The following is an 18114-nucleotide window of genomic DNA, read 5'->3' as shown; positions in this document are numbered from 1 at the left end:
TCTTGCAACACAGTCTGCCGCAAACTGCCCGGCCCCGGGCCGGCTGAGTCCCGCTCCTGCTGCCGAGCACTGCCTGCGGCACCCCTGCTGAGCGATCCCCTGCTGAGCTGTCAGTGCACGCGGGCTTGCAATCTTGCAACCCGGTTGGGCACAAAAACACAAGCCAGTCAAACTGAGACAAAGTTTTATTTAGAGAGAGGCCGTGTGCGTTCCCTAACAGGTGGGTCCGCCACGTGTGTGTCTACCTGAGCCGGGGGGGTTTTCACTTCCCCCGGAACACCCTCCTACCATCCTTTTCCAACCAATGGGAACTCTCCCATTACAAGAGTGACATGAGTAACCTGAGTCCTGAAATTGGGCCCAGCTGGACAGCATGAGTCCAATTACCATATGAATGTGAATTGCTGGCTGGCAGTCAATAAAATCCAAAGGTGCCTGTATCAATATTTTTGCTGTGGCTCCTAACATCTGCCCCCTACTGTTTAAATAAACAACAGGCAAATGTGGCTAGGGACCGTGCCTGTTAGGTATGTCCAATTCACATATGGTTCTTACCCGTCATGGGAAAACTGACCTTATTGCGTCAGTCTCCTGGCTTAGGTTGATACCACTGTAACCGAATCATACCCGTCACTGACTACCGGTCCAGTATATAGCCATACCTGTGTAATAGGCCTATGCACCAGTGGGGGGGTGAGGTTCTTGCCTCACCTCTGTTGGCCCCCAAATTTAACCTTGGTGCCAGTGGGGGGGTGAGGTTCTTGCCTCACCTCTGTTGGCCCCCAAAATCAGACCATCACTAGCAGAAGGGAGAAAGACGCAGAATTGCCACGACACCAAGCCAATTGACGGCTCCTTTGGAAACACTGGTGACACATCGGCTAAGATATTTAGCACTACCAGTTCGCTGTATCAACAAATAGAACACAATGCATACAGGTGATACATAGTCCAGACAAGTTGTGTAAGCAGTTCAAAGTGGAGGAGTCTATCAATATGTCCATTTCCTCCCAAGGTAAATTAAGTCCTTGATTGAGCAGTTCAAATTGGAGGAGTCTATCAATATGTCCATTTCCTCCCAAAGTAAATTAAGTCCTTGATTGAGCAGTCTTATTGAGTTATTTTGATTGATGTATCAATTTATATAGTTTATAGTGATAGCTATCATAAAAGTTGTAGTTTGGTCTTAGTCTTCACCGGCACTGGGATGGAGATGGGAATTATGGCCATGTTGCTAAAGAGACATTATCCTGAACAGAATTATGAAATATAATGAAAAGGAAAGGTGAAAGTAAACAAACATATCTGTTAACCACCTTTAAAAACAAAATTTAATAACAGCTGTTTACCTAAAGTAAATTAAACCATATAAGTCACGTGACTAAATTTTTTTTTTTTTTTTTAATACTTGTATCTATATATACATGAGCGCTCCTTATAAATGAAATATGGACATACACACATACAGACATACAACACAAAACAGCATACATAACATAGAACATATAAGACAATAGTAAATAAAGGCCTTGTAGCTATAGCTAGGTGAAATCTCCATTGCAATGTTTAAAAACTTTACAGTTAAAAAAAATAAATAAATAAAACACAGTCAAAAAAATAAAACTGATCAGAAAAACATTAACCTAGGTTTGTATGAGCTTAAAAAATAAGGTAAAATAAAATAAAATAAAATAAAATAGAACTTTATGATGTGGGAAAAATGCAAATAATAAAATAGATATTGAAAAAGGCACCGTGGTAAATCACTGTCGCAGATGCAAGAATAGCCAGGCTGGAACTCTGGATATCAGCTGTTATGGATTTGAGTCAAATCATCTTCTTTTTCTGTAGAAATTGTTTTAGTTAATCTCTCTGGAATCCAAATTGGTTGCTGTTCCTCCTGTGGAAAAACACAGACGGAGCCCCGACTCCAGACTATTACTGGGTCCGGACCTTTCCATTGTCCTGTTAGAATATCTTTCCAAAGTACCTTAGGCTTATGTACATTTTTCGGATACATATGTCTTTCCGCAGCACTAAGTCCTGATGAATCCAAATTTAGAAAGTTTAGAGTAAAAAGGGTTATTTTAAGTTTATCTTTGGGGGATATATACCCCTTACTAATTCCCTCCCTTTGCTTTAATAAGTACATTTTTATAGTTTGATGAGCTCTTTCAACTATGCCTTGTCCCTGTGGGTTGTATGGGATTCCTGTTATATGAGTAATGCCAAATGATGAGCAAAATTGTTTAAAAGACTTGGAGATGTAACCAGGACCGTTATCGGTTTTTAACTGTTTAGGAACACCCACAGTGGCAAAATTTTGTAAGCAATGAGCTATAACATCTTTAGTTTTTTCTCCGGGATGAAGGGAGCCCATCAAAAATCCAGAAGAAGTATCAACTGTAACATGTAAATATTTTAATTTTCCAAATTTTGGCAAGTGTGTGACGTCCATCTGCCAAATATGGTTAGGTATCAGTCCTCTAGGATTGACTCCAAGATTAACTTGTGGCAAAAATGTCACACAATTTTGACATTGTTTTATTATATGTCTGGCTTGTTCTTTAGTTATTTTAAAACGTTTTTGTAAAGTATTAGCATTGACATGGAACCTTTTATGAAAATTTATAGCTTCTTCTATTGTGGAGAAAATATGTATGTCATGTGTAGATTTATCTGCTAGTTCATTACCCAAACTAAGGGCTCCAGGCAATCCTGTATGTGCTCTGATATGTCCTATAAAGAATGGATCCTTTCTATCCCAGATTAGACTTTGTATAGCAGAAAACAAAGAGAAAACAGTAGAGGAAGGAGAAATCCTACCAGCATCTTCAAGAGATACGATAGCATTAACTACATACTGACTATCAGAAAATAAATTAAATGTAGAATCTTTGAACATCATAAAAGCTTGCAATACTGCATTGAGCTCTACCTTTTGAGCTGATTGTTTGGGTACTAAAAATGTAAAAGTTTGATCAGGAGTAACTACTGCTGCTGTACCATTATTTGACCCATCAGTGAATATATTTGGAGCATTTGTGATAGGGGTTTTTCTTGTCATTTTTGGAAAAACTACAGGATGCTTAGACCAAAAGGACAACAAAGGATTAGATGGCAAGTGATTATCAAATGCAACACTAGATTTACACATGATTATTGCCCAAGTATTTAACTCATTAGCTAACTCATCAATTTGATCCATAGTATATGGAGTAATAATTTTATTGGGAGAAATCCCAAACACTCCTTTTGCTGCTTTTATTCCTTTGAGTATTAATTGCCCTACAGCCTCAGGATATCTAGTAAGAATAGTATTAGGAGAATAAGATAAATGTATCCATAATAATGGACCTTTTTGCCAAAATACCCCTGTAGGAATATTTTTTGTCGGTAATACAATAAATAATAAAGGCAAACTTATATCAATTCTATCCAAATGCATATTTTCCATATATGTTTCAATGATTTTTAATGCCTTTCTAGCTTCAGGCGTTAACATGCGGGGTGAATTTGGATCTGATGGACCTTTTAAAATATCAAATAAAGGTCCTAATTCTCCTGTTGGTATGCCTAGATAAGGCCTTATCCAATTTATATCTCCCAATAACTTTTGAAAGTCATTAAGTGATTTGAGTTGATCTACTCGTATTTGAATTTTTGGTGGACGGACCATGGTTGAGGATAATAGAACTCCTAAATAATTAATTGGAAGATTTAATTGTACTTTATCTATTGCTATTTCTAGATTATAATTTTTTAATAAGTTTGTAAGCGTGGCATAACATTCTAGCAATGTGTTTTTATCTTTATGTGCCATTAACACATCATCCATATAGTGAAATATCTGTAGTTCAGGGTTTTGATTTCTAAGTGGCTGGATTGCTTTATCAACATAAATTTGGCACAAAGTTGGGCTGTTAGCCATCCCTTGAGGGAGTACTTTCCATTCATATCTCTGATCAGGACCTTCATGATTCAGTGCAGGGATAGTAAATGCAAAATGTGGACTATCCTCGGGGTGAATTGGAATTGAGAAGAAACAATCCTTAATATCTATAGCTAGAACATGCCACGTTTTTGGTAAAGCAGACAGTTGGGGAATCCCTGATTGAGCAGGTCCCATAATAACCATCTCATTATTAATGGCTCTTAAATCTTGTAATAATCTCCATTTACCAGATTTCTTTTTAATAACAAAAATGGGAGTATTATGGGGAGATACGGAAGGTTGTATATGTCCTTCCGCTAATTGCTGTTTGACCAGATCATGGGCTACTTGTATCTTTTCTTTAGTTAGGGGCCACTGAGGAACCCACACTGGTCTTTCTGATTTCCAAGTAATTTTGATTGTCTCAGTGGCCCTTTTTGAAAACCCAATCCATGTTTATCTATCTCTTGATCTACTTGAATTGGTGCTGTTATATCTTGTTCTTGATCTCTTAATCTCTTTTCTTTTTTAAAGCCTTGTTTTGCCCTAGTAGTGGGCGCGTTAGGATTGACGTTATTTGTTAATGTCAATCCTAATTGATCTAGGACGTCTCGTCCCCATAAATTTATGGGGAGATGGTCCAATACATAGGGCTGTATAGTTCCTTCACATCCTTCAGGATCCCTCCAATCTAATACCATTGCACTTCTATGGGGATTAGTTGCCACTCCTAGGCCTCTAAGCGTTTGGGTCGCTTGCTGTAATGGCCAATGCTTAGGCCATTCCTGGCGAGATATGATGCTGAGGTCAGCGCCTGTGTCCAGCAGTCCATTAAAATCATGCCCTTGAATATTTAATTTTAGCATAGGGCGAGAATCTAAATTTAAAGATAACATAGCCCAATCTACACCTGTGGAGCCTAATCCCTTGGAACCTCTTTCTACATTACAACTGGAAAATTTATCATGTAGGCTTGGTATTATTAATAACTGTGCTATTCTATCTCCTGATGAAATTACTGATATACCTCTTGGAGAACTAGCTATGATTTTTATTTCACCCTCATAATCGGGATCAATTACCCCAGGACTTATCATAAGTCCTTTAAGTGTAGAAGAACTGCGTCCTAATAATAAGCCTACTGTTCCCTGGGGAAGAGGTCCTTTTACTCCTGTGGGAATGATTTGAACTCCCATCTCTGGAGTTAATACTGCTCTGGCAGAGGCACAGATGTCCAACCCTGCGCTCCCTCTAGTCTGTCTGATGAGGGATCTGATGGATAATGCGTCCTGGGCACCACCTTGATGGTGCTGCTGGGTTCCTCCATTGCCCCGTATATTTGTGGTTTTGGGCCCCGGGGCATTGGGCCCTCCAATTTGTTTTTTGACAACGGGGCCTGATGCCTTTCTCCATGATATCGTGGGTAGACACTTGGTCTTTGTCCATTTTTTGATAACGGAATACCCTCTATGGTGGTTTGAGAATGGCATTCATTAGCCCAATGTCTTCCTCTATGGCATCGTGGGCAAATACCCGGGATTCTACTCTTTTGATACCTAGCTTTGTTAAACCCTCCTCCTATGGGGCAATTTCTTTTAAAATGCCCTTCTTGATTGCAATTATAGCATGTTTTTGGCTTGGTACTTAAAGCCTGTTTTACTTCAGCTGCCATGACTTGTCCTTGTTCATTAATGTCTCTACATAATTTAATATATGTGTTTAAATCTTCCTGTTTCCACGGTCTAATGACCTCTTTGCAGCAACGATTTGCTTGATCGTAAGCCAGCTGTTTTATAAATGGCATTGCCTGTTCTGTATTTTCAAATGTCTCAGAGGCTGCTTCAATAAGTCTAGCTACAAAGTCAGCGTAGGGCTCATTAACTCCTTGTATTATCTTAGATAGTTGACCTTGAAAATCCCCTTGTCCCTTCAAAGTTTTCCATGCCTTAATTGCATTTATAGCGATCTGAGCGTATACGCCAGGATCATATCTGAGCTGATGCATCTGCTCTTGAAAATCCTCTTTTCCCAGTAACATCTTCAGGTCTCGTTCAGGGTAACCTGCTTCTGCATTTCGCCTAGCTGTCTCCTTGCAAAATTCCTCATTGGCAATTTTCCATAATAAATACTGTCCTCTATTTAGCACAGAATTACACACGTTAGCCCAATCTGCTGGTGTTAAATTCCAGCCGGTAATAGATTCGACCATACTGACTGTGAAGGGAGCGGCCGGGCCGTAGGCTGCTACAGCTTCCTTTAATTGCTTTATTATTTTGAAATCTAAGGCACGGTAAACTCGTTCTTTTTCTTCTCCCTGCTCAACTACAGGGCATGCTAGTTTTTGGGGTCCTGCCTCAGGATTCCGTTCATCATCTATGGAGGCAGGTAAAGCTGTTGGTTGAACTATGCCCTCTGGTGGTGGAACGGAGTTAGTAGCAGCCTCCCTATCTGATGACCGTTTTTTCCCTGAGCTTGCCTTGTTCAAATTTTCTTCTATCTGACTAGCTTGAGAGACCTTTTGTTTTGCTTGACCTAATATGTTTTCTGCCATGGCCTGGACCTCTAACAATTTACTTAACAGTTTTTCGGTTTGTTTTTTACTAGATTCTAATCTACTATAAAGGTAACGTAACCCAATAAGATAGGATAGAAGAAAGCCAAAACAGAATGAAACAGAAACGGAGAGGAGGAAAATGATTATGTCAATTTTCTCTCTCTCAGGGCCGAATAACTTCAAACCTTGAGCTAGCCATTTTTCCCAATTTGCCTGACAAAATTGTAAGGCTAGAGAGCCTGAAATAAAAGCAGAATAAATCAAAACAGAAATACCCATTCTGTCGCCTTTCCTTAGGGGCGAGCGATATTACTCACCTTTAAGTTTTGGGCGTTCCCAGTACAGGGCCACCAAAATGCCGCAAACTGCCCGGCCCCGGGCCGGCTGAGTCCCGCTCCTGCTGCCGAGCACTGCCTGCGGCACCCCTGCTGAGCGATCCCCTGCTGAGCTGTCAGTGCACGCGGGCTTGCAATCTTGCAACCCGGTTGGGCACAAAAACACAAGCCAGTCAAACTGAGACAAAGTTTTATTTAGAGAGAGGCCGTGTGCGTTCCCTAACAGGTGGGTCCGCCACGTGTGTGTCTACCTGAGCCGGGGGGGTTTTCACTTCCCCCGGAACACCCTCCTACCATCCTTTTCCAACCAATGGGAACTCTCCCATTACAAGAGTGACATGAGTAACCTGAGTCCTGAAATTGGGCCCAGCTGGACAGCATGAGTCCAATTACCATATGAATGTGAATTGCTGGCTGGCAGTCAATAAAATCCAAAGGTGCCTGTATCAATATTTTTGCTGTGGCTCCTAACAACAGTCAGAGTGGGGAGATGTGGGGACAAGTGCATGGAGTACTGCATTTCCTGTCCATGTAAGGGCGTCTGAGTGCCAGGCCACTCCCTTATGCTAGGTGTATGAGCAGCATGCCACTTATCCCATAGGCACAGCCCTCAGCATGAGGCCATGTGTTGCAGTCCCTGTGCTTGCTCCAGAGACCACTCCTCAATTGGTCGCTGCAAGAGCAGTTAGCAGAAACTGCATTGGTGGCTGCCTGTAACCTGCCTACCTACTGCCTGAGTATATACATGGTAACTGCACAATAAAATCAGATTTGCTTCGTGCTTGGTCTCTGGAGGTCTTGATTAGCAACTTTGCAGCCACACTCTCCTCTATCCTGTTCCTGTTCCGTGGATCTCCTCACTGGACGAGAGAGAGCCCATGCATGGAGATATATATATATATATATATATATATATATATATATATATATATATATAACCTGTGATGTTGTCATTACATTGAGGTACTAAACTTATCTATCACCTCCAAAAATGTCAGCATATTCTTTCATGTGTGCCTTCTTGCCTTCTGTTTGCTTTGTTGTTGTTTGGTTAGAACACTTAACAGGAGATCTATTCTCAACATATTGTGTTAGTCACCTTCCTATCATTATAATGGATGCCTGATATAATCAACATAAAGAAGAAATGTTTCTTTCAGCTCAAATGTTAGAGATTTCAGTTGATTTCTTTGGATAAGGCAATCCATTATGGTGGGAATGTGTAGAGAAGCAAAACCACTTACCTAATAGGAGAGAACCAAACAGAGGAAGAGGAAGAGAGGAAGGGGCTGGGGTCCCATAATCTCCATTGAGGCATGGCCCCAAGTACTTGAAGAACTCTCAAGAAGCCCCACCTCCTGAAGGGCCCATCACCTTCCAACACTGGGGACAAAAGCTTTAACACCATGGATCTTTTGGAAACATTTCAGATCCACTCTAACCTAAGTGGATATCTCATATTTTAATTGAACAATACTGTATTGTGAACTGCAGATTATATAGCATATCGCTAGATTGACTTCATTTTATATAAGTGAAACTTTCTGCCCCTTAAGAAATAATTCCTTACTCTCCATTCCTTCATTTCCTGAAAACCACCATTCTATTCTCTGCTTCTATTAGTTGTATTTTTAAACAAGAAAACAATTCTCCAATCTTGTCAATTGATTGTTTAAAAACTAATTCCACTTAATCTTCTAACCCTGCTTCATTTCCTGTCCATGTATAGTTATAATTGCTTTTGAGCATTTGGTGAAATAGCAGACTAGGCACATAGATATAAGTATGTAATTTCTTTCTTCACTGGCTTTTCCCTTGTGTTAACTGTTCTTTCATCTATCTTTATTATCAGTTATAAGAAATCAAACTTACAACTGATAATAAAGTGCTAAATGCTATCAGCATGAATGACTATTTGAAGTTTCATGCATTCTGTTTGGGTTTAGATATGAGGTATCCCCCAAAGCTAATTGTGTAAAAATGTTCAGAAGTGAAATTATTAGATTCTAAGAGTTTTAACCTATTAGTCAATGAATCCACTGACACTGATTAACTGAGTGGTAGGTAGGTTATGGCTGGAGGAAGTGGGCCACTGGTTGCATGAATTTGAAATTATTTTTTTTTCCTGGTGAGTGGAGCTCTCTCTGTTTCCTGGATGTTATAAAATGAGCAGCTTCATCGGCCATGCTTTTCCACCATGATGTTCTGCCTCATCTGGAGCCCAGAGTTATGAAGTTAGGAGTTATGAAGTTGGCCGATTATGGACGGAACCTCGAAATTCTGAGCCAAAGTAAATTTCCCTCTCCAAGTTGTTCTTGTTAAGTATATTGATCACAGAGACAAAAGGCTGGCTGAAACACAACTTATTTCCTTTTAATAATGCCACAATTTATTCTTCTTTCATCAACATTATGTATAAACATTATTAAATTGAAAATTGTCTTAACTCTCACAGTTTTCTAACAGAAATTCTGCATAAAGTTTCTTATTTTTCCTCTCATTTGTTCAAAACACATTCATATTTCAAAATAAATCCAGCAGTACCTATCCATTCTATAAGAGAGGTAATTAATTCCTTCAAGAAATTTCCTTCTAAGCCATCAGAAATTTATGCCCTAATAATTGTGAGTCAAAGCAGAAATAGGGAAAGGGAATGAATTACTGTTACTCTTAATTACTAAACAGTTAATCAAATTAACTTGTTAATCATTAATGAACAAGAAAAATAAAAGCTATTATATAGAATTAGGTAAAATTGGAACTTAAACTGAGCCAATAGTTTATATATTAAAACAGCTCACCATACCAGTACTTTTCCAGTTTTCTTGGTAACAACATGGTACTCTAATGTAACTTGCCCATACTTCATTACATGATAGTATTTGCCAAGATCACTTAGTCATTTAAATTAGCATATACTGCCTGGCAAACATTTAAAGGTGGGACTTATCTGGAAATTAGGTTTTACCTGTTAGTATGTCGTGAAGTCACCCTCTGTTAATGTGAGGAATAGGCTTGTCTGTGTGTTCCTATTTATTTACACTGTATCCTAGATGCTGTTTTCCTCTACTTCTGTACTCTATTTGCCTATACTCATTGCATTTATAGACTACATTTACCTTCTTGCATTTACAGATTACATTTACCTAGGCAGAAAATTAAACTTAAACCAAGGTAATAAAGAAGTTTTGATATAAGTTTTTCATATTCTACAGAATTTGAGTTTTTAGGATGTGCCCATGAATGTGTCATTAACATCTTATTTACTTTTTATTACTTGGAAGATCAAGTTTTTTACCTGCCAATGATTTGGTCACTTCTTATATTTATAATTCTAATTTTCATTTCATAATCTAAGCATTATAATTTTAATATATAATCTTGGTCATTTATCAGTGTTTATTCTTTATAGGTACCATGGTCTGAATGTTTGTGTTCCCACAAAATTCATTAGTTAAAATTTAACCACTACTGTGATAATATCTGGAGGTGATAACATTGGGAGCCAATTATGTCATAAGAGTGGAGCCTTCATGAACAGGATTGTACCTTTACAAAAGAAGTCTTTGTGAGCTACTTTGACCCTCAACCATGAGGACACAGCAAGAAGATAACAACTCTGAAACAAAAAGGGAGCCCTTACCAGACATTGAATCTGAATGCCTGGATCTTGGACTTATAGCCTCTACAACTATAAGAAAAAAAAGTATTTTTATAAATAAAAGTAAAAGTAAAAGTATTTTGTTATAGCAGACCAAACAAACTAAGACAGAGTCAACATCTTTCCTGGTACGCATTCCCTTGTTTTCAGGATATTATTGAAGTAAATAGCCAGTCATGGGTGACTGTCTGGTAACATTTAAGCCAAGGACAGTATAGTTAGTATTTTTTTTAACATTCACATGTAGAGAGCTCATAAATTTCTTTAACTATTAAGTTATAATCCTTAGTCGGCCTATCAATATAGATACTTTTAAATTCATTTTTCATAACCATCATTGTAGTCACAGTTCATCTAATTATTTATTATTGCTTTGATCTGATCTCTTATGTAGTAGAGTTAAAATATTTTGAAATTTGCACATATTGGGCATTTATGTATTATGAATTTATGAGGTTCTATGTATAATTTTCCATTTATTCATAAAATTTAGTTTCTTCTGTTTAATACTTGAAAAGCTGTCTGCTTCAAAACATAACAAATAAAAAACAATTTCTGCTTAACTAGTTCTTTCCTTTACCTCAGAAGTAAGATAGTCATTTTCTAGTTTTCTATACTCTACAAATACTTAGATATGCTGCAAATCCACTTGATATCAATTAATCCCCTGGAACTATGGACTCCATCAGCATTCAGGAATACAAAGAATCCATCCCCTTTTATTTCAAACCTGAAAAGGAATAATCTAAGTCAGTTTGGGAGCTATATACATCTATAATCAAAAAGAAAATTAAGAACACAGTGATTTGAAACATATTTAAAAACACCAAGTTCCCAGAAAATATATTACCTGATATCATATGTTTTCACAAAAATTGGTTCAATAAAAGAAAATAAGACTGAATTTGGTATTTTTTGGAGTTATAATCTGAACTTCTATTCAGAACAATGTGGAGAAAAAGTGTACAGACAGATGAAGACAGGTTTATGTCCATTTCTTTCTTTGTTTTTTTGTTTGGTTTTGTTTGTTTTTAGACTGGTGGATTGAATCCAGGGGTGCTTTAGCTGTGAGCTACATTCTCAGTCCTTTTAAATTTTATTTTGAGACACGGTCTTGCTGAATTGCTGAGGATCTTGATAAATTTCTGAGGCTGCCCTCAAACTTGCAGTCCTCCTGCCTCAGACTCCTAAGTAGTTGGGACTACAGGTGTGCTCTGCCATGCTTGGCCCTTTTCTTATCTTTCCTTTTCCTCCTACTGCCCACTCTATCTGTCTTGCGTCTTTCTTTCTTTTCCTTTCATTCTTCTATGTTATCTATCATTCTTTCTATTTAGAAAAAGAATGTTTGCTAAATCAAAAGATCTCTGTAAATAAAAAAGTAGCTTCCAGGCATAAATTTAATGAATATTTTTATTTTACCAAAAGTAAAGAATAAGGTTCATATTTATTTGGTGTTGTTGAAATACAGAGAGTAAAACCAAAAGAACACATGTAATATAGTTTTTGTTAATTAGCTCTGTTGATATTTAAATATTTTTTATAATAAGTATGATATAATCAAGCTTTCAATATTTGTCTAATTGGATGTCACTTTTCTGTCTAGCACTAACTTAGACAATTAGAGAGGAATACATGGATTTAAAGAAGATTCTTATACCCCTGGTTATTAGAAAAAATGGTATATAAGTGAGGAGGCAATTTTCACACAAGTAACTGTTACAGAAATTAAAAATACTTAAAATTAAAGTTTAAAATAAGTAAATTGCTTATAGTGGACATTGGATGAATTTAAAAAAAAACTATGAGATTTGTTAAGAGGCATATGTCAGATTGGAGATTGAAAGTTTTCATATGAAGGTCTCTTTAACACAGAAAAACAGATTTATTTTTAATATCACCATTCAAATTATTTAAATTTTTCTACAACACAATAATAAAAATTTCATACTAAATTTGAAGCTTACACAGCATTGAATGTGGTACCATTTGCCCATTTCCAAGACTCTCCCACTTTCCTGCTCAACCCAATCCAATGCATGGAAGTTCCTGTATATTTCTTCAAAAATTCCTTTCACAAGCACAAGGTGTCATTCATTAGTTAATATGCTAGAGCACATTGTGGAATATGCTTTTCAACCAAATCATTTCACCCTTAAAATTCACATTCTAAATTCTGATGTCTTCATTTTTTTCTAGCACAAACAGCACAGATATCTTTGAGATAATATTATCAGAACAATTTTTATTTCACTCTATCAGTTAGACATGTCTAAGAAGTTATAGTTTAATCATGTTATTGAAATTCTATAATCTACACGGCCTCTAATTATCTTCAAAGGCAATTTCCAGCTCTTCAGAAATTGTGAGAAAAGCATATTTGACTTTTTTCTTTTAAGTTCAAAGTCTAAGTCGTTGGTATGTTCTAGTCACTAGGTGAATGATGAAGACCATGAACTGCAATGATGTTAAAACTACCTGGATGACAAGCTAGGGGTCTCAATGGTTTCTACAGGAACTGGTATAGCCTGTTCCTCAGGGATGACAGGAACCAATGCTTCTGTATTGTTTTAAGTGTGGGTGCTCTTCCACCATTTAAAGAAGAAGGGCCTGAAATTCCCATGTGAAAAGTGTTCTTTCTATACCAGAAGGAAAAGTAATACTCTTATATCATGAGTAGAGAGTTGAGGCTAAGGGAAATTTGTGTAAACAAACCTCATTAAACCTCCTGGTTACTTCCCTATCATATCCAAAACTTTTACCTTATCATATGGTCACAATATATTAAAGGGGAAAGGAGTAAAGGAAAGTGGCAGTACTGTTAAGAAGGAAAAACTCAGAGGGAAACTGCTTTGAGTAGATCCTATTATAAGAATGCCATTCGTGCTATATGTTTTCTCATACAATCTGAGATCAAACTAACTCCTGGGTAAATATGATTTATTACAATGGGAGATATTAAGTGGGAGTTTCAGGGTTTCCTCCATAATATCCTTACTATAGGACCTTAATCATTTTTGTCAGCTTTTTTTTACAAACCAACCAACCTCATTTCTTACTGTGTCCCTAAAGTCCATGTCTGTCTGCCTTCTCTCACCTCTTCCACTTATTAATTCACTTACTACAAGTGCACATATCTCCTTCATATTCTCACCTCTAAGTTCCTAAACTCCAAGAGCTAAATCATTTTTTTTAAATTCTAATTGCCAGAAAAGTTTTGGTGGAAGGCAAATGTAACTAAGAAATAATATTGCAATCTAAAAACATCCAATAAAGACATTTATCTATCTACATAGTAGGCACTGATGTTAAGACATGATATCACTAGGCAATTTGCCTGCATTCAAATCCCAGCTCATGCCTCTGTGCATGTGTGCTGTGTGTGTGTGTGTGTGTGTGTGTGTGTGTGTGCATGCACATGGCACTGGTTGAAGATTACCTGAGTTTTTATAAGTATTGTCCTCAGAACACTGTCTGACATGTATTGTCACATAATATCAGCTGTTATTGTTTTTATTCTCTCCTTGCAGAAACATAACTTTTGAAATTATTTAAAAATTTTCCTTACCATATCCCTTTGTGTATCAATCTGAGCCGGTTTTGACGCCTGGGATCTGTAGTCTCTGTCACTGGCTGTCCAGTTTCTGATATCAGAAAAGTAGAAACACTTCTCTCCTACTGCAGTCCATTCCCCTCCACATACCACAGTTTTAGAACATTTTGATATTACTGAAAAAAGAAAAAAAATTATCAGATAAAATAAATCAAAAACTATTTCCATTCACTGTAGCGAATCAGTTTTGCTTTTTACTTTTCCCTCTCTGCTTAATCAAATGAATGCTTAAGCATGAAGATTTTCAAAGGAACATCAGCATTCTTGAGAATGACAAGGAAAACAAAAATCAGAACTGCTAAAGACTGACATAATTGATTTTAAGTGCTAAATTTAGTAAAGAGTGCATATGGAAAAGCAGGTTCTAAGAAATATTAGGCCATGGATCAGGAATCAAATTCTGCCTTTGGATTCTCTTTGTGTGTGTATGCACACACATGTTGAGCCTATGATATCCAGAAGAATATTAGCATTTTATTTTTATAAATCTTCCAACAGATTACTGATGCCTTTGTTCTTTTTTTCCCTTTAACATGATATGAGAGTGAAGGAGTTCAGAGGGTGACACTCAGAACTTGACATACCTATTATATTAAAGAATCTGAAAAGTAGAAGATGCAAGAAGAAATATCCTGGGTCAAATGGATTCCCATGTGAAAAATGTTCTTTCTATACCAGAAGGAAAAGTAACACTCTTACATCAAGAGTGGAGAGTTGAGGCTAAAGGAAATTTGTGTAAACAAACCTCATTAAACCTCCTGGTTACTTCCCTACCATATCCAAAACTTTTACCTTATCATATGTTCACAATATATTAATTTTCCCAATTAAATATGCATATTCAATTCTGAGTCTTTGAGTCTTCTTTTTTATGAAGATTTCTTTTCTGCATAAAATTTGTATGATATAAAAGTGGATGCTTTTCTCCTGTCTATCTCCATGTCAACTTAATTCTCATATTCAGCAGAAAAATCCTAAGATGGTAGAGAAAAACTTTGATTTTCCCACAATGGAAAGAGAGAAGAAAGGAAAAAAGGGAGGGAGGGAGGGAAGGAAGGAGGAAGATATCAACAAACAACTATAAGTAATATAACTTACTCTAGATCCAAAAGAAATTAAAACAAATAAATGATATCATTGCATAAGGTGATTACAATTTATGAGGCATCAGCACTAGACAAGTCTTTTGATCCTGATTCTGGAAGTTATTATGTGTGAGAATCAACTTACTCTAATCATTATATCTTTGTCTATAAATGGATTTCATAATTACATCTTTCTCCCAATTTTGTGAGAATTAAACATAAATATATAGAACATAGTGTATTTAACATTAACTCACTCTCAATGAAAAAATATTGCTTTTTTTTTTTTTAATCTGTTGATCATCTGAGAATTTAAGACCAAGGACTCCAATAAAGTTAAGAACATGATTCTACACTTCAACTGAGAGCATTTTTTTTTGAAAAAGGCAAAGAATATGATAAAACTTGAATTAAATTAAGAAAAAGTTTAGAAGACAGCAAATCAGAAGCAACCAGCACTTGCCTGCTTCTCTGTGCATTGGAATCAAAACAATTGGAAAGCAACTATTCATTGAGGCACATGCCTATGGAAAAATGCTGAAGTACAATAGTCGACATACAGAGCCTTGGAGAAATCCAGACTCTGAATAGTGGAAGAGAAGGTGGAGATGATGCAAGATCTTAAATTATACTATGGGGCTACAGTAAAAACAATGGCATGGTACTGGTACCATTACAGACACATAGACCAGTGGAACAGGATAGAAGACACAGAGACAGACCCACATAAATACAGTTATCTCATGCTAGATGGAGGTGCCATAAACATACATTGGAGAAATGTTAGCCTCTTCCACAAATGGTGTTGTGAAAACTGAAAATACACATGTAGTAGAATAAAATTTAACCCCTATCTCACCCTGCAGAAAACACAACTCAAAGTGGATCAAGGATCTAGGAATTAGACCAGAGACCCTGCACCTACTAGAAAAAAAAATAGGCTCATTATGTTGGTTTAGGAACCTATTTCTTCAACAAGACTTCAAAATCATAATAAGAAAGACTTCAAAATCATAATCAAGAATGTGAAGAGAGAGCCTACAGAATGGGAGAAAATCTTTGCTACCTTTACCTCAGATATAGCATTAACCTCCAGGATACATAAAGAACTCAAAAAACTTAACGCCCCCAAAAATAAATAAATAAAGCCCAATCAATAAATGGGCTAAGGAATTGAACAGGTACTTCACAGAAGAAGAAATACGATCAATCAACAAATATAAGAAAATATGTTCAACATCACTAACAATAGAGAAATGCAAATTCAAACCATGCTAAGATTTCATCTTCTTCCAGTCAGAATGGCAGTTATAACAAGTAACAATAAATATTGGGAAGGATGTGGGGGAAAATGTCCACTCATACACTGTTGGTGGGACTGAAAATTGGTGCAACACTATGGAAAGCCATATGAAGATTCCTCAGGAAACTTGGAATGGAACCACCATTTGACCCAGTTATCCCACTCCTCAGTGTACATGCAAAGGACTTAAAAATCAGTATACTACAGTGATGCAGCCACATCAATGTTTATAGCAGCTCAATTCACAATAGCTAAACTACGGAACCAACCTAGGTGCTCTTCAACAGATGAATGGATAAGGAAAATATGGTATTTATACACAAATATTACTCAGCCATAAAGAAGAATGTAATTATGTTTTTTAGTAAAATGGATGAAACTGGAGATTATGATGCTAAGTGAAATAAGCCAATACCAAAAAACCAAAGGCTGAATGTTCTCTCTGTTAATGCAAATGCTGACTCACAATAGGTGAGGGATGCGGGGGTGGGGATTGTTTTCACCAGATTGGACAGAGCAGAGTAGCAGGAAGGGAGAGGTAGGGAAGGGAATGATAAAGACAATAGAATGAATCATCAGACATAACTTTCCTGTTCATATATGAATACATGACCAGTGTAACTCCACATCATGTACAACCAAAAGAATGGGAAGTTATACTACATGTATGTATGTCAAAATACATTCTACTGTCATGTATGACTAAAAAGAACAAATACAAAAAATAGAGAAAGCAAGAAAGAGCTACAGGGCCACACTTGTGCCAGCATGGCAAAGGACAGGAACAGCAGAGAAAGAAGGAGACCCAGTAAGCACAGCTGGCACAGAATTCAACACAGTGCAGATGGGAAGAGTGAACACAGCTGGATCTGGGATGTGCATAACCGGCTGGCACTAGAGAAATCCTTTGCACTTCCCAATCTGTGCTCATAGTTTTGTAAAAATGAGCCATTTTGAGAAGGTTGCATCTGAACTTGCTGTTGTGCAAATCAAAAGCCTCTGCATTTTCCTGTCCCTGGGAACCTACAGCAAACATCACTACACTGTCCCAGTGGACATCTACCTTGAGACCCAGTTTAGCCCCAGGGTAGTCCCACTGAAACAAACCCACTGAAAAATCTATGTAGTGGGAAACCAGTGAGTGATATGGAATGAAGCAGAACTTGCTTCCTGTTTAGGACAGACATACTAGGTGACTAGCTGAAGGAGTTCTGTGTACTGAGCAGGCATACATGGTTATAGTAGAAGCTGTATCTTAGAAGGTGAGACTGGTGCTATGGATTGTGTGAGGCCTGCTGGACTCCTTCTTCCCAGTGTACTCACTTGTCCTTCCTTCCAAGTGGGTTTCACAATAGGCACAAGACACAGACTCTGACTCAGAGCCTGGTGTCAGCCAACCCTGAGATTGCCTTGAGTAATCTTTCAGAGTAAATTTCTGAAACTTTGCAGTTTGTATTATCTTATCCTGGTGAGCAGGGCAGTTGAGAGCTATTCCAACTGGTTCCAGTCCCAAACTACTTCCACTGGTTGCTTGTTGAGGACACAGAAAGAAATTCTGATCAGCATAGATAGGGAACACCCACTCTTGCCCATGTGAGTGGCCACTTTGGCAGAAACAAATACTTTTGCTTT

At 37.3% G+C, this 18114-nt stretch overlaps 1 protein-coding gene across 1 annotated transcript; it reads right to left on the bottom strand.

The window, feature by feature from the left end:
- Positions 1-11102: 11102 nt before the first annotated feature.
- Clec2a (C-type lectin domain family 2 member A) lies at positions 11103-17364 on the bottom strand. The gene is made up of 4 exons (XM_026410874.2): positions 17241-17364; positions 14050-14210; positions 12449-12552; positions 11103-11214 (listed from the first exon to the last, which is right to left on the bottom strand). Exons 1-4 carry the CDS (start codon positions 17362-17364, stop codon positions 11103-11105), a joined length of 501 nt encoding a protein of 166 aa, XP_026266659.2.
- Positions 17365-18114: the final 750 nt, after the last annotated feature.

This window comes from Urocitellus parryii, chromosome 5 (assembly GCF_045843805.1).
Source record: "Urocitellus parryii isolate mUroPar1 chromosome 5, mUroPar1.hap1, whole genome shotgun sequence".
Taxonomy (NCBI): Eukaryota; Metazoa; Chordata; class Mammalia; order Rodentia; family Sciuridae; genus Urocitellus; species Urocitellus parryii.
The sequence above is the reverse complement of the archived record's forward strand: the minus strand, read 5'-3'. Positions and strand labels throughout refer to the sequence as shown.

Excerpts from the sequence above, each read along its gene's own strand:
- Clec2a (XM_026410874.2), bottom strand. The coding sequence starts at position 17,364 with ATGCACATCCCAGATCCAGCTGTGTTCACTCTTCCCATCTGCACTGTG. Across the intron at positions 14,211-17,240 it reads CCTTTGCCATGCTGGCACAA|TAATATCAAAATGTTCTAAA; the intron begins GTGTGGCCCTGT and ends TTCTTTTTTCAG. Across the intron at positions 12,553-14,049 it reads TTGATACACAAAGGGATATG|GAATTTTTGAAGAAATATAC; the intron begins GTAAGGAAAATT and ends TGCTTGTGAAAG.